Source organism: Trichoderma citrinoviride (genome assembly GCF_003025115.1).
Source record: "Trichoderma citrinoviride strain TUCIM 6016 unplaced genomic scaffold BBK36scaffold_1, whole genome shotgun sequence".
NCBI lineage: Eukaryota > Fungi > Ascomycota > Sordariomycetes > Hypocreales > Hypocreaceae > Trichoderma > Trichoderma citrinoviride.
This window is the reverse complement of record NW_020194709.1, coordinates 874,643-899,178: the sequence shown is the minus strand read 5'-3', so window position 1 is coordinate 899,178 and position 24,536 is coordinate 874,643. Positions and strand designations below refer to the sequence as shown.

Genomic DNA, 24,536 nt, shown 5'->3' with positions numbered 1-24,536 from the left:
TACGGTGATGTCTGCGATTTGCCCAAACAACCGAGACAAGTGCCCATCTGTCTCCAGCCTGATCACTGAGTAGAAGCATCAAACCTGGAACCAGTTTATGTACTACTGGCCCCCTTGTAAACCAGAGCACAGCACAGAGTCTTCGGTAGCAATACTGGTGCCGAGTTCATCCTGCAGCGCTGAGGCGCAACTTGTCCTAAACATGCCTCAATGCGTTGGTCGGCCTGCAGCTTGTTAGGCATGAATGCGTGTCCTGCTCCAGAGAGGAGCTTGGAGCTGTACGAAACACGTCCCAGACATAGCTGACGGACCAAGGCCGTTTTTGCGGCCTGACGCTCCCAAAGGAGAAATGCTGCACAGGAGTGGATTCCATGGTGCGGAAACGGACGTGCTCGCCCTGAGCTATCCTGCTGAAGATGTCGCTTGTCTCTCTTGGTCAACTGCTTGGCCTGGCCATCGGCAACGGCTTCGCTTCCTACTCGTTCCCAGCTGCTCGCGTCGTATCAATTCCGTGGCATTGGTAGCGAGCTTAAGCTGAAACAGGCCTGGTAAGGTACACGTAGGGGATGGGCAGGCTTTGCAACTCCGTAGCCATATTCCGTAGACGGGCGTTGTTGTGCCGTGCGTATTGGATCATGTCGTCGCTTTTTTCTAGGGCCCCTGAACTGATAGAGTCGACATCAACGCAACGCGCGCCATTTCTCTACCCGCCCTCTCCCTCCATCCCTCTGTCTTATGCACCTAGATTACCCCCCCTTGTCAAGCATTGACGAGGAAATCAATCTGGAGAGAGAGGGAAGACAAACCAAAGATGTTTTTTTTTTCTCCTCCCCGGCAGCGAGCAACCCTATGCAACAACCGTTCAGCCAGTTTCCCCGGACCATTGACGCAGGCATGTGAAGAGTGGGACGGAGGACGTTGGTGCAGGGGCACCGGCACCTCCCGCCGTTGCAAGATTCTATCGCCCGTAGAATCAGCAGGTGAACAGCCGCAAGTAGAAGGAGAGAGCAAAAGAAGAGGATACCAACTCCCTGAGCTGGGCTGGGCACTTTGGTTGCTTTGGCCCAAAGGCCTCGCTGGTGGACACATTGTATTCGTACCAGTATGTCAGGTACGCATACCTACCAACAACACAGCGAGCGCAGCCTAGCCCAGAGACTTGCTAATCAACCGACTCACCGGTGGTCTGTAGCGTTTGAGCAACACGTAAGGGACGGGAAGATGTCGATTCATCTGACCAAAAACCCGCCATTATGCTCTCCCAAGCCCGTACCCGTGTCATACCGCCCTCTCTGGAATTGGCAGTATGGCTTATCGATTGGGATCTTGTCTCAGCCTCGGTCTGTTTCATGCACACAAGGAGCAACTGCCTTCCTGGTAAGTGACTGCCTGCCGGCGAGCGGAGAAAGATCTGACGCTTATTGCTAAGGCAGGTACCAGATGCTAAGGCGCCACCTGCCTTCCTCAGATCGCCCCATAACCTTCTTTCAACTGCCCATCTTCTTCCCCTCCTCTCATTCCTCCCCTTCTTCCCTCCTTTCCATGCGTCTTCTTCTATGTTCATCATGCCGTCTGCCTTGTTTTCCTCGGGATTCCCATCACCGCCTCACCCACGGTCCCGTTGGCTATCGTCCGAACCACCCCATTGACGTATTCCGCGGCCGTCCTGATTTTGCTGATTAGCCGTTGGAAGATCTCACCCCTGGCAAAGCAACCCTTCGCCAAGACGCCTTGCACAAGGCTTCTTCTTGCATGGATCCCTGGCCATGGGACCCTTTTCACGATATCTTTGCCTGCCCTCAAGCCAAACGCTTCACCTCCAAGCCGAGCCGAGCGCCGCGTCATCTCTTAATTTTGCCAATTGCACAGTGTGGCAGCGGCCCGAGTCACTTCATCATTGGTGCGGTTTCCGCCCGATGAATACATATCTGCGATTGTCGTTGGTAAGTCACCAGCGTCCCGCATCTCCGACTCTGAGAAATTGTTTGATTTTGACTTACAGAGGAAAGTAGGTCTGCGACCGATTCGCCGACCTTCGGTTAGTCATATCTCTTTTGAGTTGAAGCAACTGGTGTTGGGCTTTGCTCACCCTATACGACGGGTTGTTGGCTTCGCTTCTGGCTTGAGCTACCAGGAGCTGGAAGTCTTCCAGAGGCATGCTGCAAGTCCCGCCAACCCATGTCAACATTGATCTCACTTCGGTGGACATCTAAGGCTCGATCTTGGGAAAGAAGCAGTGAGACATACCCTCGAATATGCGTGAAGGGATATAAGCCCATCGAATAGAGCAGTTGACTGACATTGCTGACGTTTAGGGCACCGATTGCATGGTCGCGGGGATCTGAATCCAGCCATGTCAGATGTAAGCCACCATGATGTCTCGAAGCAGCTCAAACTCTCGTATGATCGACATACCACTTGGCCAGGGGCACATGGGAAGCGTTAGAAGCCGCGACTCTATGTCAGTGAAGCCGGCATTTCTCATCCAATCCTTGAGGCGAAGAGCTGCTCGCGGGTCTTTTTGAGGATGCATAGCGTCGAGGTATCCGCGAGACCATCTGGAAAGTGCGTGGTCTACGGAGTTCAGCAACCGCACTTCGCCTTAAGGCACGGCAACGGGGTGACTTACCCGGCGACAGAGTTCCGTTGTCTGATTGAGCATTGAAGTATATCTCAACGAGTTGGCACCAGCCCCCTGGCTGCAAAACGCGGTACATGTCCTGCAAATAGCTCGGCCAACGAGTTGCGTGGATCCCTCCGGCCATCATCTGGCTATGAACGACATCGAAATAGTTGGAGGGAAATGTGAACCTAGGCGATGACGACATGCTCAGACAAGTGTTTTCCTTGTTATCGAACGGAATCTCCAAGAACTCACTCTCCATTCAAATCGTCAACCTGAAGGTCGAGATTATTGGGCATCTCCTCGGGCATCATGTGCGGACTGATGTCCAAGCCAACAACCTGCGAATCCGTCCGTCAGCATACCTTCGTTATTGACGCTATCCTTTCATCCAGAGAGGTTTGGACGACGAAAGGCAGACTCCTGACAGCCTCTCGTTGTCGGATGCTCGACCGGCCGCAATCGCCTAGTGGCTTCCCTATGCCTAGACAGAGCTCTCGATGTTCACCCCATCAAAATATGAGCCCGCCATCAAAGAAAAAAGACATGGCCCTCTTCGATGGGAAAAAGGCATTGTCATGTTTTATTCTTCATCTTCATTCTTATTTCGATTATGAGCCAATGTGTTCGTCGTTGGCGAGTTGTCCGGCCGACGGGAATGATTCGAAACAATAACAGAGCTGAGCACGCACCTCTGCATCTGGGTATTGTTCAGCAACATCGATGGCCCAGTCTGCTGCCCCGAATCCGCACTCGAGGATTCTCTGGGGCCTGACGACCGGGGGAAATATCAATCTATTGTCGAAGACCGTGCGGAGCATAGCGTGCATGTTCCCCAATCGCGCTATTTCTTCCTAAACCACCGAGTTAAGAGACGAGGGCCGGCCGTGGAATGGTGCGTCTTGACGAACAACGTACATCATCGATCGGCGCATAATAGATCCTGCTTTCCAAAGCATGTTGCTGGAAGATTCGGCCGTGATAGTTGACCGTCTCGGCATATGTCTCGTCGAGAGGGACAGTTTCGTCTCTAAACAGAGGATGTCAGCGGTCGTCCTAGGATGCTCGAAGCTGTTACTCGGGGGGTTTGGTACTCTGTGTCCATCTTCTGGGTCCTATTTCCTCTTTCTTTCCTTATTTGCTCTGCTTTTGGAATTCCAGGAGCCGAAGAGACGGATAAGTTGATACGATGAGCGCCTTTGGATGGTACAAGACTGGCTGGTATTCGATCGTCTTTTTTATGGTGCTGTATGCCGAGTCGACCGATACAAACACCACGACCTCGTCTTTGATGAGACGCTGTTCAGGCTTAAGGAGTCATGTGGCACCCGAAAGCGTGGCCCCAGTCCAGACGTTGGAAGAGCCCCTCTTGCCCCGGGAAGGCTCCTACAGTGTCGTAGTCGGACTAAAAGAGGGAATAGGCAGATTGGTATCGTGACCGGACCGGCCACTGAGGGATAGAGAACACGACGTGTCCCTTCTCCTGGATCGGAAACAGTGGAGCTGGTTTACAACATCTGCCTGCATTAACCAGCTGAAGCCCTTTGCGACTCTTACCGGGGGGAAAGGTGCCGATCTTTTCTGCGTGAGCCTTCAGACGAGAGCGCCCGCCGACTGTTTGTGCTACCACATTTCTCAAGGCCAAGGTCTGTCAGGGGCATCCTGCAGAAGCGTCGAGGTTTGGTTAGCGTGCCGGCAATGACGTACGGGAGGCTGTCCGGGAAGCCTAGGACTCTGGGGCTGCATACAATATCACGGCCCAAGTGGGAGTTGCGACGTCTTTACTGGATCAAGCTTGCTGGTGCCAGCGCAACGGTACGACCGCCATCGCTGCCCAAGATTGTTGCAGTTCCAAACCACCGTCGACAAGCATATCGGAAAGTCTAGAAGCCTGTGATGAGGCGTGACAAGGCAGAATTCTGGACCCCGGCATGCTGAGAATAGGCGAGGCTTCAAGGACCGTCGTTCCATCACAAAAATAATGCCACGGAACTATCAAATCCGTACCTGAAACCCAAAAGCTTCTTACCGCTGAGGATGGGCAGATGGGAGGACGTGCGCACCTTGCTGGCGGAGCTGGAGGCGTCAGGGTAGTGGTACGGCCACTGCTATTGTTACTGCCATCGTACAACGCAACAGCCATCGAATAACAGGAGCTACCTATGATGCTTGATGCTTTGTATACCACGGGGGTACTTGTTCACATCCAGCCTAGCCTCCCTCCCTTCCATGAGGTACCGGCAACACTCACAGACAGGAAAGTTCCTACCCCATGTCGTGGGCCGCTCGACCTAGGCCGTGGATCATGGATCATGGATCATGGATCATGTATCATGGATCAGACCATCATCGACGCTATCCCGAATGCTGTCTGGGAAGCAAATGATGCTCCGTCGCTTCGATACACAGCATGGGTCAATACAAAGTACAATGTATTACCACAGCTGGCTACCTTGCGAACTGCAAGAGCGTGGCTACCAATGCCGGTAGCTCAACAGGGTAAGAGCCGTTCACTCCCTTGGGCAGCGATCAAGCAAGGAGCTGTGAATGGTACGAAGTATGGCCTTATACGAAACGGAATCGGATTTTGCTCCCTTTGACCGCGGATATGCCTCATCAACCGGCGGCCTTTCTTTGTGTCAACAAACAAGGACAGAGTGGCTTGCTTTCTTCGTGTTCTTCTGTGTTGAACACGGATGCTTATGGTCGACAGTGTTTGATTAAAAAAAAAGAGGGACGAGAACTCAGCGACCAATATACAAGTACTCGCCGCCCCGGGCTGGATAAGTAAGCGTCTCGGTCTCATGTTGTGCCTATTGTCTGGTGCAGCCCTCCATACGAAGTTCTCCAGTCTGATAAAACCGACAGCTTGGTGATAGAGCAGGGAAGAAGTGGTGGCACATGCTCATCCACTTATTCCTATGCATGTGCTAGCAACCATTGTGCTGGACAAACAGTTGCCAGAGACACGACAGGCTCTCGGAAAGGGGGTTACTTTCCCATGGTGCGGATCCACAAAATGACGGCCTTGACAATTGCTTGCGGATGGGCTGGGCCAAGCCGAAGTGTGACAGCGAGTTCGCCATAATAGTCACGACTCGCATATGTAGCTGCGGGCAAGGCTCTGTCAAACGTTGCAATGAGGACGGCGTCCCATCGACCAGCAGTTTCTCACCGCTCATGACACGCCAGCTCTGGGCTTGCTGAATCTCAAAGGCTGTTGCCACGTTGGCAGAGGCCCTTGGGTTTCCAACCTGGGGGATCTCGGTCCCGCGAGGCCATCTCAAGCGACCGCAGACCTCGTTGGCAGAATTTGGGCCAGCCGGCCTGACGAGAGGGCTATTGGAAGTGGAGATTGCCAGATAAGCAAGCTTCCTTTTTTTTCTTTGCTTTTTGGCATCTGAACAGTTGTCATCCGCTAGCGATTGGCGATGGAGGACTTGTCCCACCTGTTGACGAGCCACCAGGAACCTCGGGAGCAGTGTCGCGGCTTATTGGCTCACCCTTGCGAGCACGATCACTATGATGCTCCTTTGAACTGATTGTAAAGGGGATGCGCGGCCGCCTGTGGTGCGGAGGACTTGTCGGATGTGCACACATGTACAGGCCCGTGGAGCAGGAGAGCCCAACACGGTATTAACACGGCATATCCCGGTTCAATCACCAATGAACAGCGGACAGCAATTGAAGAGTATGCCGCTGTCTTGTTGGAAAGCCCAACAGGCGTTGGAGGGGCTCAACCCAGGGCTGGATGGCCCCCCATGTCACGACGGGCAGGCTGATGGGACAGCGACAACCAAACGCCACATGCTAGTTCGAGGATGCCCTACAAATACGGGCTGCTCGGGACTCGAACAGCCTAGCGAGTTCTCAGGGACACCGACTCTTTAGTCAAAAGACAAGACAAAGAGAGTTTGATGATCACAGCTGGCCTTTTGAGCATTCTCTGTGAATCCACTTTGGCTCAACTTAGCCTTTTTGCCGTGCCCAGGCTTTCACTCGAGGCTGTCTAACTCGGGATACCCGCAAAGACTACGAGTACCAGGGCTAGGACGAGGACTAGAATTGCCCAGTCAGGTCGAGGACATTATGTTCTGTGATGCTGTAGCTCCATGGGACTGCAGGGAGGGAGGCGTGGCTGTACAAGCGCTGCACGGACCCAGAGAGAACGGCTTCTGGCCAAGATGTTGCGGCCGATGACACACACACACACATATTCAAACAATCCTACCTTGGTCGGACCCCGGCAGGATTGGATGCCTTTCCAGAGCCTACAGAGATGATCACATACAAGCGAGGCCGTGAAACGAGGCTTTCACTAGGAACCCGCATTCCGTCAGCTACTAGTATTACGACATGTGTCATCCATGACATGACGCATCCCATTTCACGCTACAAGTCTAACATGGTGGCCCAGCTGTCAACCCCTAGACTCGGAATAGGAGGAGACTGCTGTTGGTGACCTGCATTCCTGGTTTCTTTGCATGTTCTGCTCGAACGATATGAGACGAGAAATCTCAGCGCCTAGAGACCACGCGAGATTGGCTGACCAGCACATGCTGTACGTACGCCGGACAAGTGGTCAAGCCCGCTAGTCATATGGTTCAATCACTGAATCGTATCACTACGGCTTCTTGACTGGCTTCAACTTCTGTCTTTCGACAAGTTCTGGCCGTTGATCGTTATATGTGGAGGATGTCCTCACCGACCAAGCTTTGCCGAGGCCAACCGTGATTGGCAACAACCGTGCAGCAAAGAACGGGACTAAAAAAAGAAGAGCTAGTATGGTGATTCTTCGAAGAGTCTGCGAAGCACGAAGTGGGAAAACCAAATCATGATTCATACCCCCTGAACGCTACGGACCGCTTCTGACATTAGCTTTGGTCACCAGTGCATGGAGCCGTGGGCGGAACCACGGCAGGGGTCTCCCTGTCCTAGCCCCTTTTTGCCGACCCAAGTTGTCGGGACGGTGAACCAGAATGTCGGGAACGTTTGTTTCTTTTTCTTTTCGGCAACCAGGCAGGCACAGGCACGGTCAACGTGAAGCCGACTCTTTGATATCAGCACGAACGCTGAGGCTTGCTTTCATGCTGGTTACTCCCCCAATTGGCTGGTATGAATCGAAACCCGCTGGAGATGCCAAATGACCTTCAAGTTCTCGCATCTGTCACGGCTGCCTGAGCCCGTCAACAGATGAGGTTGGGGGTTTCATAGCCACACGCTGTGAGGCATTGCGGCCGACACCCATGCTTTGGTCTGGACCATTGGCCATCCCTATGTGTTTCACGAACTCCGTACGTCAGTGCGGGCAGCATTTTAACCAGGCTCGAGGGGGACAGCTAGGATGCCCAATTGGTTACTCTGGGGTCCATTGATGCAATCTCTCGTCGGCCGAGGTTATAGTACCTAGTACGGCAGATTTGTGCTTACGATTCCGACTACTCCGCCACCCGCCTCTTCCATAGGCCGTATCCCGGTCTGTACCTCGTACATACTTTCCTGGGTATCAATCCGGTTCCCACACCCGGAAGGATGTGTTGGTGTTCCTACTACATGCTACCAAGCTTGATGGATCGTTCCCGTTGGTTAACGCTACTACTAGTGACTGACAAGTATGGGGTATCCTTGGGCTGCTAGCGCCCCAGCCGAGAATAAATCCTCGGGGGGAGGCACACCTTTACCGGAACTTCGGTTCCCGTACCAATCAATGCCTGCGTCTACGCCAGGCTGCTCATCAAAGGGCGCGTACATGCCCAGGGTCTGCGACGAAACTTCCCCTCGGAACCGTTATAAGCTCTACATATGCAGCCCGGCGAACCTCCAGGTCGGTCTCTACGTCTGGTATCAAGCGATCAAACCGACGGCCGGCTGAGCAGTGAGAGAATGCTACATCTCGGTTTCGGTGTCGACAGCATCATGTGTTGTTGGTTCCGAGATTCAATGGTCCATTTGCGATAAAGTAACGTCATGTTGTTTTTGAAGGCGGCTGTCGCTGTACGAGACACGTATGTCATTATAGCAAATCTCCACACATGGGCCTAGGTTGCTGCAGGAGTAGCTGCTAGGCGCAACAGAGACAACTGACGTGACGTTGAGGAAATGTCACATCACAGTTGAGCGAAGCGTCATCACCCCGGACGAGTATTGACAGGACAAATTCAAATCCTCTCAAAGGAGTTCTTCTAACAAACGCCTGGTACCAAGGACAACTGCCTCTACGAGTACATACAACACGGAACATACGCCAGTTTGAAAAGCCCCCCCAGTCCCTGACCCGTCAGCAGCATGCATGGATATTATACAATTCCAAAACGGCCCCCAAACTCTTTGATGATGGCATTGATGATTGAGCCTGCGCAATACAACATGGATCATCGACTTTAGTGCTGACCATCCACGTTAACACCATGTGAAGACCGGGTTCCTGCTTTTCACGGCTTCGAGGCGCTCCACAATGACCTTTCGTTGATGGCCCATCTGTCCTTCCGCGGCGGCGTAACCAAGATCCCCTTCGAGGTCGTCATCATCGGCGCCGTACGAGATGTCCCCGTAAAGCTGCTGAGCTATGCTATTGCTGTGCTGTCGCGTGGCAGGGGTGGCATACGAGTATCGCCGCTGATGCTTCTGATTCTGGTTCTGGTTCTGGCCCTGGCTCTGATGGCGCTCCGGCTCGTATATGTTGAGTGCGCGGGACGGGCCTTGATAGCCTCTGCTGGGTTGAGACTGGGCTTCCATCGTTGGCCTGATAGGGGCAGAAGCCCCGGAGCTGTTTGTAGACGACTCATCAGGGGACATGAAAGGATCCTCGGGCGGACTCGCCGTTTCGAATCTACCGGATCGAGGCATTTCTGCCGGTGCTGAGGCAAGGCCGAGAAGATCGTCGACGGGCACCCGACTGGTCGGGGCGAAGCCTGTGATATCTGCCTCGTCCAATGATTGCCGCTGGGCCGTGCTGCGACGCATCTCCGAGGAAGTCATCCTCATGGGCACAGCAACAGGCACATCGACGTAATCATCCCACACACAAACCTTGGCCCGCCGGGTCAGCTCAAGAGGGCCATGGTCGGGAGTCTTGAGCGCCTCCACGACGTTCCAGGCTTGGCCCTTCATGACCGCAATCTGCTTGGCAAACATGCGTTCTTTAAAGTCTTCATCCATCTGAAACACCCGCTTGAGAGCCATTTGCGTCTCACTCCACCACGCTGTGGAGGTCAGCAGCGGCAAGAAGTGATCTCGAGTTTTCTGTGAGAAAGGCCGACCAATGAGATCAACTGGAAGAAAGAGCCAGCCAAATGGAAAACTAGATCGTCAAGTTATCTGTTAGTGACTGCGTTTTTTTCACGACTCTTTCCATTCACTTGAAAACCAAGAGTTTGAAGGAGCACTGACCTGCGCCAAGCATCTGGGTGCTTCCACGGCCACGAGAGCGAGTTGTCAATGGCGCCAATGGCAATTTTTGGCTCAGTTTTCCTGCGCGGTGAGGACGCCTTCATCGGCTTCTGGCGCTTGTAGGGGTACGAGGCCCGGGTAGGTTGAGGTGGCATCTCTGAAGCGTCTATTGGTCGAACATTGATGCCTTCTTCGTCCTCTTCCGTGACGGGCTCCATGTTGATCTGGATAGGATCTGAAGCCAGCGAGACCGTGTTCGTTTCCCAGTCAACCTTGACCATCCAGTTGTCGAGGCCACGGTCGGTATTCCTCATGATGTAATCTAAAATCACGAGCTTCTCCAGCTCTTCTCGAAATGACTGCTTCAACTGCTCCGTCCAGACGAATTTGTTAGTCCCCGGAGGTGCATCGCTCCGACCGCCGATGCGCTCCTCCTCATCCTCGTCACTGGAGGCTGCATCATCAGCCGTTCCGGAGGCAGAAGGCCGACAACTTTCGGTCCAGCGCTTTCTCCTCTGTCGATTGGCATCAGTGGATCGGAAACCTGCCCAATACTGATCCGGCCAGGGATTCTCCCGTAGAAAGACGTTGGCATCTTTGAAGCCCTTGAGGAAGACCTGAAAACTGCCAGGCTTGGCAGGGAGAGGCTTCTTCTTCTTCTGGAAGCTTCGCCGGTCCCAATAGGGATAGTGAAAAGATTTGGATGAGAGCCAAACCACGTCAGTGTAGGGAACTAGATGCGTCCGCAGTTGATAATCAAGCACATAAGCCGCGGCTTCACTAACGTAGGAGAGGTTGGGAATGAGGCTGCCGTTTTGAGAGCGACTCTGTCAGCGTTGCAGGCACTATGCTTGTTGGATTTCAGTAGGGACTTACCAGGCTCGTCCAAAGAAGCAGGGGAAAAGGTTCCGATGTATCCATTTGTTCCATTTGGGATTTCCTGCGGCGTATGGCTCCTCATCCTTCGGCTTGAATACCCCAACAATCTTGCCATCCGGGTCGCGAGCAAAGTAGCTGCCAGAGCTGCCCTGAGAGATCATACTGGGGTGGACCTCCTGCCGAATCGCTTGCCGTACGCTTTCGATGACGGCGTCAAACTCTGCTTTGGTCATGGCGGTGACGTGTGGCTCGGCCAGCTCCTCCGCAGATATAGGTCGTACGCCCTCCGGTGGTTGGAAGACGGAATGGTGGATCTCTAGCCGTTCCTCTTCCCCCAAATTATGCCTGCCCTTGCGCTTGAACTTGGACGCAATCTCTTCGGCCCAGCGTTCAAGTCGGGCATTGATGGCTTTGATATCGACACCGCCATTGCTTCCTAGACGGTGACGAAACTTGGGTCTTGAGGGACCAAGCTTGGGACTGGTGACGCTCGAGTGATGGCGAGGTTGAGATAGGGGAGCATGTCGTGGCGCGGATAAGGGCTGGAGAGACGCGGTCGACTCAGCAAGGAGGTCGTTGTCGGAATCGTCGCTGAGATCTGCCTGGGCGAGGCGTTCGTATCCCGTCGTGGCGGGACGGGATCGACGCATTGCGAAGAGGCGATTGTCGTGGAAGATCCTTTCGGATCGGTTTTATATTTTGTCGGGTGTAAGAATGATGTAGGTTGTGGACGTTCGCTAGCAGTCCGAGTCGGTTTGTGTGACGGCCGCGCTTCCGTTGATGGCGGTGATTGCGGGATGCTCAGCCTTGCTCCTGCTGATGATGTTTGCTCGGAACCGCGGTAGCAGATGTTTCACAGGCGCTCGGTGCAAGGGAGGAGCCCGGGAGACAGGAAATGGATGAAGAGAGGACCTTAGAAGAGAAGAAGAGAAGAAGGAAACGACTGAGGGCGATGCAGGTAACCCGAATCTAGCTAAAGAAGGGGGAGACGAGAGAAGAGAGCGATCGGTACCCAGTGATGACGAACCAACTGAGTGCGGGAGAAGCGAAGGATGAGATCACGGCAAGTCCCCAGCCAAAGGCAGCTTGAGGCCGATGTGGTGCAACAAAGGGCTGTTTGCTGCCTGGTACAATGCTGGCGACGACACGGCCAGAGGGGACCGAGGAGATGGCGAGCTTGTCTGAGGTGATGCACAAGGTCGAAGCACAGACGCAGTCCGGGACTTTGCAACAACAAGCACATGTCATCGCGGCTGACCCTTTTCCCTGTCCGGATGGCGCGTCGTGTGGAAGCCACCACTACTAGTGATGCTACCAGGTGGCACCTTTCCGACCAGGAGCTAAAGAGCTGTTTCCGATTATATAAGCCGCTGCTTCATCGAAAACCCCGTCATGCAAGGGGGCTTTTCCATTCGAAATCCTTTTGCTCCAATTCACTGGCAGTTCACCATTCCGTCGACTGACACTGTGTGTACGGAGCGGCAGCTGCGTGCATACTCGTACTCGTATGTGCATGCATACTGTAGTCAATACGCCTGTGTGCGTGTTTGGAGCTTGCATGTTGTAGTCGGGCTGCTGCGATGTCGGGCTGCGCTTCTGCCGCGTACACCAACCAGCTTTGACGGGCCTCTCTCCTGAATTCCGGTGATGGCGCTGCCGCTTCTTTGCGACATGCTCAAGACCTGCATCGGTCCCAGCAGCATCGAATAAGAAGCCGCCGCCGAGCCGGAGCACTAATGACGATAACCCGGGGCAAGCATCACAAGCTGAAACCACAAGACATATCGATACTTGTGCGGAACTGCGCTTCAGCCGCAGGGTCCTGTGTTATGTGTACGCGGATGACTGGTACGATACCCGGGAAGCGATTGTAGAGGCCGCATCAAATGTCTCGGCTGAAACGCTCCGTGAGGTTGGACCACCTCATCCTATCAGCTTCATCCCTCTCCCGTGTCTAGTGCGCGTGTGTGGTGTTGTTACGAATCCCAACATTGCCCCTTGCATTGAGCTGCCGGAAAGGGGAGAGATATCATCAAGTCAGACTTCAGCTTGTAAAAAATTCTCACATCTGGGGAACTGCGTCTCCGCAGAGGATAGGTACGCCAGTACGGAGGCCTATGGTGTAGCTGGATGGATCCTTTCCTCCCAATGTCGTCGGTGGGGAAAGGGGTATAATCGTTGTCTCCATGGGTGCCAAAACAGCAGTCGAGGTCATAGGCCTTGTTGCCGCACACGAAGAAGAGAAAGACAATGAGATGACGATAACTCGGAAGACACTTCAATCATGGCATTCAACTCGAGCCCACACCCATGAGTCCTAACCAGAAATCCGTGGTGGAAGCCAACTTCTCGTGGAAGCTAGCTCCATTGATGGAACATCGGCTGCTAATGCATGGGTTCTACTCCATAGTCCAAGTCGGCGGCGAACTTTTTCTCCATCTCTTTTTGTTTTGCTTTAGTTTTTCTTGCCTTCTGCTCATTTTGCGTCCTCTCCAGCTCGAACCTTGGCGGCAACAAGGTTCCGTGGCCCCAGTTGGGTTCGTTTCTCCCCTTATGTTGCGAATCTCCTCTCTATATCCAGCACTGTCATCTCAAACCTGACACCATTTAATCTTTTTTTTTTTTTTTTTAAGATGAAGCAATAGCCTGAGCATGTTTATGCTTCTAGAACCCCTTCCCCTACCTGTGTAGATTCGCTGGCCTTTGAGCGTGCGTCTATGCTCGGATTGTTGCACAGTTCCAGGCGTTCGACATCCAAAGGGTTCGGACTGGTGATCTTCTCACCGATCCAAGAGTCCTCAGATATCGGAGGTATGCCGAGACTCGAACCAATCATTCGTGGAAACAAGTGCGCCAGAACGAGCCGTATGGAAGGGAGGCACGTGCACATGATGCTTATGTTGACTTCGATGGTAGACCACCAGGCGACATTCCAGTGGTCCCACGTGGGGTTCGCTGAGTTAGCAAAGCGAATGAGTGACTGGAGCCGGAGGATGGAGACGGCCGTGGCTCTAATGGCAAGAAATCAGCGAATAAGTCCTTTGTGTTCAAGGGAGGGGAGGGGAGTCGCACATCACTCCTGTCATAAACATAACGGCTGCACTCAACTTTCTCCTCCACTGAGTGTCCAGACTGTACAGCTGGTATAGGGGAATCCCTATAAGCCAAACATCGACCGCGACATTTATGGCAGCATTGGCCCATGCGAAGGCATTCACGTTGATACAGTATCCCGGTGGAGTGTTGGTGCTGTCGTCGAATTGCTCCCACGTGAAACTCAGGGGTACGCATTGCAAGAGGCTGCCAATGACGAAGCTGAGACCGGAGGCGATATGGAACATGATAGTCCCCCATATCACTCTGCGAAATCTGATTCCTGGAAACAGGTCGAGATAGAAGAGCGACAGGCTGGTTTTGACAAGTGATATTATGACCACGTAAAAGATCTCCATGGCGAGAAACCATTGTGCGAATGAAGCCACAACTTCTGGAGCCAATGTCCAGATATCATTGCCCAGTCCATGGCCACTCAATCCAGAGATGTTGAATATGATGCATGGTACACCAATAAGTCCCGCTGCCAACATTGTCCAATCGTCCGGACCAAAGCCCTGTCTGGCGCTGAAGAGAAATTTGGACACAAAGCGAATACCGGCGACCAGAAGGGTTGCCGAGCTAAGAGCAATGGTCATCGTCTTGAATCGACCTGATCGATCTCGCACTGAGCCGCCGCACACTGTCTGAGTGAGATTCATCGTAGCTAGAACGTGATGTTAGCCCTGTTGACCCAAGAGACCATAAACACAAAGACCAGATAGAGTCCCATACTCAGACTCTCGGGGAAGCTGCATGACGCTTTGAAGCAGGACAAGCCTTGAGACGGCTGAGTCAAGCTCTCGCATATACATGATAAATCGAGCTTCAAACAAGTGGCCGTGAAGCATTCAAGCTTTCATTTCACCGGATTAGCTATCGTCATCTCGATGAGGTCGGACTTAGACGACATGGATCGGCATGACTTACAGCGCACAACGGGAGGTGGATTGGATCGGTGGAGGGCACGGCACCGGAGCTTGATGTATTGGTCATGTTGCTAACATGCTGCTGCCTTGCGCCAAGAGGTAGAACAGCGGTGGCGGACGCTGCAACAGCGGCCGCAATAATAACGAGCGACGATCTCCGAAGCATGGTGCCGTGAAAGTTTGATCTCTGACGTGAATGAATGAGTAGCCATCGAGATCTCAGGGAGCACAGGGCTCGGGAAGGGCGCCGCAGAGTCCATAATAAGGACTCAGCTCAATGTAACCCCCACCACTTCCCATGGCAGAGCAACTATCTTGATCGCCGTTTGATGGGTGCTAGCACTCTCCCTTGCTTGCCCGCTTCCGCTTCCGAGTGGAGCGCCGACACTCGACCGGGCTGCAGGGGACACTTCTTAAGAAAAGGGAACAAGAAACCAGAGGCTCTAGATCGTAAATTCCTTGAAAAGGTGTGTTCAGAACCACGGGCACTGGAACTAGCAGTGCAGTAGCGGATTATGCACGAACGGGCGAAGGAGTCACCAAAGAGGCCGACAGATTGAGTAGTCCCATATTCATAAGGTAATCCCGTTGCGCTTCCGACTCCTCAGCCATGACCGCTGTACCGAAATCGTCACTCGATTGTAAGTCAGGCCAAGACTTAGCGCTCACCGGTAGAGGAGTAATACGAGCGAAGGCTGAGCCCTACAAACCCGAGGTAGGAGAAGGATCCTCTGACCATGGCCAGGTTGAGCATCTCCCGAGCTAGTTGTTGATAATCTGCTGGCCGGGTCATGTATGAAATTTGCGTACAAAACCGTGCAACGCCGGGAGCCACTTTCGTCCAAAGTCTTGAAGGCTCCGATATCCCTCAATTTGATACACGGCCACAGCCTCCCTTTTCACACTGACACTGATGGTTGGTGCCTCTCCTTGTGGATCAACCGGGTTTGAGAGACACCACAGGGACGCCCTTGTTCTAATCCCATCCCGCTCTTTGCAGTGTGTGGTGTTTTTTTTCACAGATGGCGTAGGTTGGTTTCTCTTTTCTCCTTATTTCCTTTTCTTCTCGGGCAAAGCCGCTGCTTTTCGTTCCGTCTCGTCTTCTCGCCTAGGCTTTCTCCCCGTCCACATCCGCAGCACGAATGGCTTCATTGAGACATGGTGGATAGACCAGGGCCAGAGGCGTCTCTCTGAGGCTGGGAAACATTCAAGATGTGTTTCGTCCAGGTTGGTGCTGTGTAGACGTTATCTTGCGTTTGGAGGAATCTCGTACTACGCCCATATCTTTCCGGACTGAAAACCTATCCAGTCGGGAAAAGGCGCCAGGCAGTCTGCCATCGCTCCTGTGGTGGGTGGACCAAGCAAGGGAGAGAAAAAGAAAGACAAAGAGGTCGCCTCCCATTGTGGCAGCGCAACACATGCGTGATGGAGCCGGTGGCGAGCAATTCTTATCCAAGTTCAAGTGCTTTCGGGTCTCTCGAGCGGATCCTAAGTTATGTCGGGAACTCATCAAAAGACTCGTCTTCATGTCTCATTCCATATTCCGTCACAATGCTCATAGCGTCATTGATAAGTCATCACAGCGCTCTCTCTAGACGCTATTAAAAATGCACATTGCTGCCAAGCTGCCAACTGCGACCTGTGAGAGCGGGATATGACGTGCTGCGAAATTGCTAGACATGCCTCTCTTGGCCTCACTTGGCCTCCAATGAGGACCCGGCTCCTACCGACACGAGTCCCAGGATATTGGACGGACGACGATGCTGATTGTCAGGGCATCTTTATTTCGAAAGTCCGGAGTCGCCAAACCGACACAAGTTATTCGTTGCAACGCACCATATAACAAATTTTCGAGCTCATCAAGGTATATGGCCTTGTCAACCAATCGGACCTACGACTTTTGCGACATGATCCTCGATACAGAAAGTCCCCAGGGTCGAATGTGTTCGAAATAGATCAAATTGGAAACCTTTGCCCAGAGCGTTGTAAAGTTCTCATCTCTGACGATTTTTCAAATTCGCAATGGGCATTCAAACATTGCCATCCCATACGTACACCACGTGGCGTTCTCCCAGCGTTTCTTTCAGAGCCAGGACTAAATCGTCAATGGCAGACAAAAATTTGAGGTAAGACGACACAGCAACGCAATAGCGTCGATAATTTTCATCTCGCACAAGCGATGTGCTCAGCTCAATCTTCTGGTGCTGTGCAGAGGAAAGAGACTCAAAGCAGGTACGCACAAGAGGCACTGGAAGCCTCTCGGGGAGAGACGACCCGGTCCGTAGGGCTTGTTCGATGATTGCCAACACAGCCATAACGTTTCCGATGGCGCCATCATCCAATATTCCAAGGGTGGTGACTAGTCTCTCTTGAAATTCCTTAGGAAGCGTAGTCGACAAGTATAAGAGTCTTCCGAGCGCTTGGTTCATGTTCTGACATTGCTCCTGAGTCTGGCGTAGGACCGCTTGGTCGAATGGACTGGCACTGAAATCTGCCTTGAGTAGGGCTATCGAGCCGTTCAGGGATGAAAGAGTTTCTGCAACCTCCAGCGTTAAATCTTCTATGGCAGCAGGACCAATGGAAGTCTCTTGCTTCGCCCGGCTCCAATGTGATAGCAGCAAGGCATAGTAGTCCGACAGCGTTCGAACGGTATTGGAGAGAGACTTGCAAACGTGTGCGGTGGCAGATGGCGGCTTGGGGAAGAGCTGGACTATCGTCGCAGCTAAAAAGCCCAACAAGACCGTGACCAATCGCCTCCAAAACGCCTGGTAGCCCCTACCCGGTGATCCGTACTGTGGCAGGTGTTGATTGTCGTAGCTGAAGCCAATAATGAGTATGAAGGTGACGCCACACATGGCGGTCGCCTGGGTGTAGGCCAGCGGCAAGAATATCCTCAACCACATGGAGATGACGGTGAAAACCGCCACGCTAGCAGCCAGCCCATATGGGTTGCCCGGGCCACTCCCAGACCCTATATACCACGCAACGAGACCGAAGACGCCTCCAATTACTGTACCGAGAGCTCTTGAGACCAGAGAGAAAGTGAAATCAGCCATGTAGAGAAGGACACATGTCTGCGCGGTGATGACAGCCCACAAACCCTTCTCACGGTAGAAGAAGCCGGCAGAATGAGGAAGGGAGGCTGGAATGGCAGTGGCGAGTGTCACGACCACCATTCGGATCGCATACATGCCGGCCGGGTTGGTGAGCCAGCGATATGTACCGACAATAGCTCTGGCGACTGGACCTGCTCGAGTAGGAGTCTCATAACCTCGAATGAGGCGGAGACGCTCGCGAACCTTTTTGGACTGTTCATCGACCGCGTCTGGGTCATCTGTACCGCCATTATCAGAGACGCCTGCGATAGGGACTGTTTCGCTCCCGTTGAGGATCCAGTTGAAGGCGTAGCGAATACGTGACGGCAGCCAGATGCAATGGTGCGTCTGCACAGTCGTGAGCTGCAGGACGTGTTTGAGCATTGTCTCCGTTGCCTCGGCCACGCTGAGGATGCGCTCTTCCATGACCATGGCCACCATCATCGCCTGCAGGGACTGTGGCTGGAGCGTGTCTGTGATCTTGAGCTGGCCGGCTTGATCAAAAAGGTCAGAATGGCAATCCAGAATCGCCTCGGTGGTGTTGATGATGCAAGCTTCGCGTGCAGATTGTAGCGCGGCCAGGGCCGTCTCCAACTGTTGAATTAACCCATCAAACACTTGCTGAGTGGGCTGGCGGATCCAGCGACGAGTATTGACGGTGTGAATGCATTCAGCTACGATGGATATAGACTCCGAGCAAGCTTGCCGCACTTGGGAAGTTGTTTCGCGCATGGCTTGTGTCATCCGAAGGCGAAGGTCGCTATGCTCCGGCGTTCGAAGGGCTTTGATCAGCTCGGCATATTGTAGGACATGACGTTGACCAATCTCACGGCTGTTCTTCTCGCCAGTCGGGCCTTCACTCGAGTATTTGTCGTACCGCAAGCCTGCTTTGTCCCCCTTTTGCAGAGCGGTAATGGTGGTGATGTGGAAATCGAGTAACGAAATGCTCGCCAGCATGGTCTGGCGAACACATTCCTGTAGGCCTTTGACGTCGCTGTCATTCCAACGACCACGGGAAATGTCTAACGGAAGGAAGGCGACTTCCGGCTCCATAGCTTTATAAAGAATGATCATGTTGTTCTTGCTTTGCTTCAGTTGTGCAAGTTCCAGTGGCTCAGCAGCGAACCGTTTTTGGGTCAAGTCGAGTGGTATGTCGAACATGCGGACAAGCTGCTCCATTTTCCGAAGGACCACATAAGAAGTGGACTGTGGGAAAAAGATGAGGCAACAGGCAGCTCCAATGCCGACTCCAATGGCTCCTGGCTTCACCAGTGTTTGTCCCAAGAGAGGAGTGAAGGAAGGGAGCAGTGGCCCAATGAGCAGGAAGACATCGACGACAATGGTCCCAAAGAGATGAAGGAGAGTGAGCTTGATGTTACCTGCTCGCAATCGCGCCAAGAAGTATATGAATACACAGGCCATGACGTAGTATACAGCCGTCACGCGCGCGTCCAGCATATGGCCTTGATAGACCAGCTTCTGGCCGATGACAGTAGCATTTTGGCCGGTAGCTTGCGCCTGGGCGACGGCGGCTTGCTGAAGGGCCTGGAGCTGTGCTTGGGTATCCGAAGCTGGACGCGCAGCCAATGCGGCCTTCATAGTCAGGATGCCCCAAGCCCACCCCAGACACATGCCGAAAAGCAGTGAAAAAGATCCGAGCAGGTAGATGAGGAGGATACCAGCCGGTGGCGTGACGAAGAGAACTAAAGCGGCAAAGAAGGTAGAAACGCCAATGCTGTGAAGTGAAGGTTCTATGAATATGAGGAGTGAAGCAACCCAAGCAGCTGCGGAACAGCGGAAGAGGGTCTTGAGGTCATTTCCGTTAAAGTGGTTCAGCAACGAGGGCAGAGATCGCTTTTTGCCCGAAGCCTCGTTCCTCTTGGTGACAGTATCGGCGCCATTGTCGATGGATTCCTCCCCTGACATATTGGTTGGGCTGAAAAACTATACGCAACAGTAGCTTGTCGATATTGCGTACAACGATGTGGTTGTAAGGTGGCAGGTTTGAGAAAAGTGAGAATACAAGTGAAGACCTCAGCTGTGCACGGACAACCTCAGCATTGACCTAAATATTGATTAGCACACATTTATCATGCAGTAGCCGAGGAGATTATATGCTATCCATCAGAACATATTGTGTAAGGTGAGGTTGAGACCTGGATTTGGAAGGGGGAAACGTGGTAGTGGTATACAGAGCGCATGGAGGAGAAAAGCTCGATGGACCACATAGTAGTCCAAGCAGTGAACGCATTTCCCAACGACGGGAGAAGAGCTGCTTCAGGGTCCGAAACATGAAAAGGAAATGTTTCCATCGCACAGTGACGACTGTGTAGATGCTCACCTCGGTCTAGGGATCAACTATCGATGGAGATCCGCCGCTCGATAGATTGGAAGAAGACGTGTGGTTGCAATGTTGAGGCCGAGCTTTAGTATTTCGCAGAGGGCCAGGCTAAGCACTCTTGGCGGTCCATGTGCCAGGGAGTAGTCGCGTCTTTAATGGATATGTCTCTGTGTCTCACCCGCCAAGGACTCAAGGATCGTGCAGTTTCCTTGTGCGGCCATGTCACGCGTCGTGTATGGAGCAGTCAAGTTTCGGGCGGCTCGGGTCCTGGGTCATGGCAGCCGAGGCGGATAGTTGGAGAGTCCTTGTGGAGGAGCTGTGTCTTCTCTCCAATGCAACGCTACCACCATGGGGCCTCGGCATGGCAGCCAAAGACGGGCGTTTCCTAGCCTCGAGTAGGCATGGGCAGGGCTCATACGCGTATCTAGCGCCGTGCTATGGGGATACCGGCATTGAGGGTGAGCGATCTGATCTGACGGGGGGGGGGCTTGAATGTCATAGCTTGCTTACATGAGCTCCGTGGAACTGCACATGAACTCCGTGGAACTGTTCTGTGCATTTGCCGAGAGGAGGAGGTTCAATTTTGGGATGAAACTGTGAAAAGAAGATTGGCCGACTGGAAATGAATTTTGCAAAGGATTTCATTGTCTGTGGCTTTTTTTCTGTGGCCCCGTTCAACAGGGCAAGATCATTCGTTTCCAAACTGAGCGCTCAGCTCAAAGGACGCGCTTTCCCATTGATCGAAGGATGACTGGACGACTGACGGTGAGTATCTTGGTACCTCGGGATACTAATCGATACGCTAGCAGTCGGTGAGAGCAGGTAAGGTACTAAGGAACTGCCCGATTGAAGCAGCAAGCAGGACGCACCTTCGTCTGCGAGTGCCTTGGAGCCTACTCCTGCCATTCTGATAAGCGAAAGCAACACTGCAGATCTTGGTGACGTCGTGTATTGAATTGGGAAGGTCATACACCGGCACTGGTTGTGCCCATTCACTGGGTGCCTTACCTTGGGCAGGTACCTTAGGTGCAGTTTGAGTGCATGCCCTGGTAAAGACTCGATGCCAATATTTGTTGCTAAAGGCAGCTTGCCTGATATGCAATCAAACAGTTTATAGAGCCCGCATGGAGGCTTCTCCCTGGAGCGCCACGACAAGAAGCATCATGTTGTTTGTTACAAATGCTCTAACTCACCTTACGCAGGTACTAACTTATGGACGTGTCATCCTGGCCATCTTTGGTGTATGAAAGTCAATTGGCCTATTTGACATTACTTGGCATAAGGAAGCGTAGATGGAACTTCCAGATCCATGGCAGCTTGGTTTCAGAACGCAAGCATTCGAGCCAGTGGGTGTCAATGATCGAGGCGTATCGTGAGATGGTGCTGAGGGCTGGAGGACGCCAATGGCAAGGAGTCACCGCTGCAGCTTGCGTTCAAATTCCCGGAGAACGGGGAGGATTGTGCATTCCTGGATCTCCCGCTCAAACACGCAACCACCAAGAAATATACCCTGATTACTTGTAAAAGCTAATTGCTGGGTAGAGATGCAGGTAACGGCGTAACGTAGGTGCCATCGCCGACCATTGAGACACACCGATTTACAACTTGTAGAGCTTCCAAGATGGCATTTCCTGTAGCGATTACGCAAGGGCCGGGTTGAAGTGAGCACTGGAGAGATGAGCGAGAGGCGCCGACGCTGAGCTCGCTTTTTTTGCTATACCTGCTGATCGTGTCTACAGCAGGGTAACCGTGATTGGAAGAGAGGCGGCGACGGCATCCACGGCAAATGCTGAACCCGGATTGATAGAGAGGAGCCATGATTTGGTAATTGGTAACGGCTATCCTGAGAGTCGCGGAACCGAAGGAGATGGAAGAAGACTCTGGTGATGTTGGGTTTTTAGCTCAAAGGTGAACGGCAAGGTGAGATAGATCAGGTACGTCGTTTGGAGGGGAAGGGATGATAAGATGTACATTGTAGTGACATGGCAAGCGAAGCAATGGAACAAGGACGATGCCATCCGTAGAGAATTACTGGTTGAGGTAGACAGAACTGTCTGCTGCCTCGGGCTTTGATGAGAGATATTCCAAGTGCAGCTGATTAGATACAATAGCCCATCTCGAAGCCTACTTACCTTAGATAATGTCAATAAATGCCACAGAAGCGCCCAATTCCGCGGCCCACCAGAGCTCATCAACGCATGTACATGCTACTAGTCCGGAGTACCCACTTTGGCCTTGTCACCACATCCTCCCTCGCATCAGCATCTCTCGTGGCTCCTCAAGCTTGCAACTATCGTGTCCAATCCGGGCGTTCTCTTCCAGCGCATCTCCCTCTGTCTCCTCGCCTCTGAGGGCTCTCGATAGGTCCTCACAGCAGATCCTTATCCTCCTCTCTCAGGCTTCTAAGCTGCCGAATCTCGTGTGGGCGCGCAGATTTGTCCATAAACAGGCCGTCCAGCACCGGCCTCAGATCCTTTGACCCGTCGCCAAAGCGCAGCCCGCTTGCGCCTCGACGAGCAATTGCCGCCTCTCTCCCCTCCCTTGCGTCTCTGGGTGATCTTCTTCCTCTCTTGTCGCTTCTTGTCCGCCTATCCAGCCATGCTCGTCTCCCTGACGGTCGGCAAGGTCGACGCTGGCGTCACAGTGCTGCTGACCCCAGATAAACGCCTGGTATGTTTCTCGCAAGCTGGCTTGATTTGCCTTTACTCCGCGCTGCTTTGCTTTCGTCTCGTCTGCGCGACATGTCATGATAAATTGCCTAACATCCATTGCTCTTGCAAAATATAGATCGAGTTCCCCTCCATTCTGCTGCCTCCCAACATTTCCTCCGGCAGCATCGTGGACATCACCGTCGCCCGCAACGTCAGCAAAGAGGCCGCTGCCGAAGAGGAATTCCGCGCCCTGCAAGACCGCATTTTCCAGTCGTTTGGCGCCTCCGAACCCGCGGCACCGGTCCTGCGCTGCCGCAATGCGACGCAAACCTCCGTCGTCCTGGAATGGGACCCCATCGAGCTCGCCACGGCCGACCTGATTTCCCTGAGCCTGTACCGCAACGGGCAAAAGGCCGGCAACATCCCGCGGCCGCTGGAGATGCACAGCACCAAGATCAGCGGCCTGGCTGTCGACACCGAATACAGCTTCCACCTGGTCCTGCGGACGAGTGCCGGCACGCGCGCGAGCGAAAAGGTGGTCGTGCGCACCCACAAGATGACAGACCTGAGCGGAATCACCATCACGACGGGCATCCTGCCGGCGGCGACGAGGGAGAACTTGACGCGCGCCGTGGAGCGCATCGGGGCCAAGATTGTCGACGGGGTGCGCATCGACACGACGCACTTTGTCACCACCGAGGGCAGGGGGACGGCATGGGAAAAGGCCGTTGAGAACAACATTCCCGTGGTGCGTCCCGAGTGGGTGACGGCCTGTGAGCAGAACGGTAGGATCCTCGGCGTCACCAAGTTCTACCTCGACGTCATGCGACCGGGGCCTCCCAGCGACGACCAGCTGCCCCCTCCTCCGGCCAAAGACGTGCCTCCCAAAGACACGCCACCACGAGCGTCGCCACCGGCGCAAGACGCAGCTAATAACAAGGCTCGAGATAGCAAGTCACCCCCGGCCGACGGGAAGAAGAGCCAGGAGGCGGAAGCAGAGGCATCTACAAAAGCAGAGGGCGAGTCCAGCTCCCCAGAGAAAGAAGAGGGCGGAGAAGGAGAGACTTCAGAGCAAAAGGCAAAATCAGGAGAGCAGGCAGAGCAGAAAGTACGGCTTGAGGACGTGCAGGAGCAGAAAGTGGCATTGCGGCCTGTCGCATCCCAGGAGGCCCTGGTGGAACAGGTCGAAGACAGCGACGGCGGCGAGGATGAGTCGAAGCCGGCCTCGCCACCAGACGGAGCGTCGTTTCAAGAAGTTGAGCTGTAGACGTGCCGTTTGTACTTCTGCGGATAGATGGACAACACCAGGTATATGTACATGCCAATTTGTCATTCAATGGCCTGTGGACTACATCTTGTGGGAGAAAGTCATGAGGTGGAGTGAAATATCTTTTAATGCTACAAAGGAAGCGGGCTATCTGGGGCAGGCGGGAAAAGATAAAAGCAGGGATGGCATGTCGTTTACAAAGACCACTTTTATAGGAGATTTCGTTCAATATCGACATTGTAGCTGTCAAGTCTGTTGACTGCCTTGTG

At 53.3% G+C, this 24,536-nt stretch overlaps 5 protein-coding genes across 5 annotated transcripts; 1 reads left to right on the top strand and 4 right to left on the bottom strand.

Annotated features, from left to right (window-relative positions):
• Positions 1 to 1,894: 1,894 nt before the first annotated feature.
• On the bottom strand, positions 1,895 to 3,728 carry BBK36DRAFT_1155180 (S-adenosyl-L-methionine-dependent methyltransferase; the record flags this gene model as incomplete). The annotated part of the gene is made up of 10 exons (XM_024893801.1): positions 1,895 to 1,928; positions 2,001 to 2,014; positions 2,090 to 2,159; positions 2,248 to 2,341; positions 2,416 to 2,574; positions 2,630 to 2,811; positions 2,879 to 2,964; positions 3,316 to 3,477; positions 3,542 to 3,653; positions 3,718 to 3,728. 10 exons carry the CDS (start codon positions 3,726 to 3,728, stop codon positions 1,895 to 1,897), a joined length of 924 nt encoding a protein of 307 aa, XP_024753690.1.
• A 5,294-nt stretch (positions 3,729 to 9,022) lies between these two features.
• BBK36DRAFT_45052 (hypothetical protein) lies at positions 9,023 to 11,541 on the bottom strand (the record flags this gene model as incomplete). The annotated part of the gene is made up of 3 exons (XM_024898087.1): positions 9,023 to 9,923; positions 10,013 to 10,819; positions 10,889 to 11,541. 3 exons carry the CDS (start codon positions 11,539 to 11,541, stop codon positions 9,023 to 9,025), a joined length of 2,361 nt encoding a protein of 786 aa, XP_024753689.1.
• A 2,006-nt stretch (positions 11,542 to 13,547) lies between these two features.
• BBK36DRAFT_1107638 (hypothetical protein) lies at positions 13,548 to 15,079 on the bottom strand (the record flags this gene model as incomplete). Its single annotated transcript, XM_024889273.1, has 4 exons — positions 13,548 to 13,902; positions 13,964 to 14,651; positions 14,720 to 14,840; positions 14,915 to 15,079. The coding sequence occupies 4 exons, from the start codon at positions 15,077 to 15,079 to the stop codon at positions 13,548 to 13,550; spliced, it is 1,329 nt and encodes a 442-aa protein (XP_024753688.1).
• A 1,864-nt stretch (positions 15,080 to 16,943) lies between these two features.
• Positions 16,944 to 19,934, bottom strand: BBK36DRAFT_1174048 (hypothetical protein; the record flags this gene model as incomplete). Its single annotated transcript, XM_024895901.1, has 1 exon — positions 16,944 to 19,934. The coding sequence occupies one exon, from the start codon at positions 19,932 to 19,934 to the stop codon at positions 16,944 to 16,946; it is 2,991 nt and encodes a 996-aa protein (XP_024753687.1).
• Positions 19,935 to 22,947: 3,013 nt separating this feature from the next.
• BBK36DRAFT_1137035 (chitin biosynthesis protein) lies at positions 22,948 to 24,267 on the top strand (the record flags this gene model as incomplete). Its single annotated transcript, XM_024893130.1, has 2 exons — positions 22,948 to 23,019; positions 23,137 to 24,267. 2 exons carry the CDS (start codon positions 22,948 to 22,950, stop codon positions 24,265 to 24,267), a joined length of 1,203 nt encoding a protein of 400 aa, XP_024753686.1.
• Positions 24,268 to 24,536: the final 269 nt, after the last annotated feature.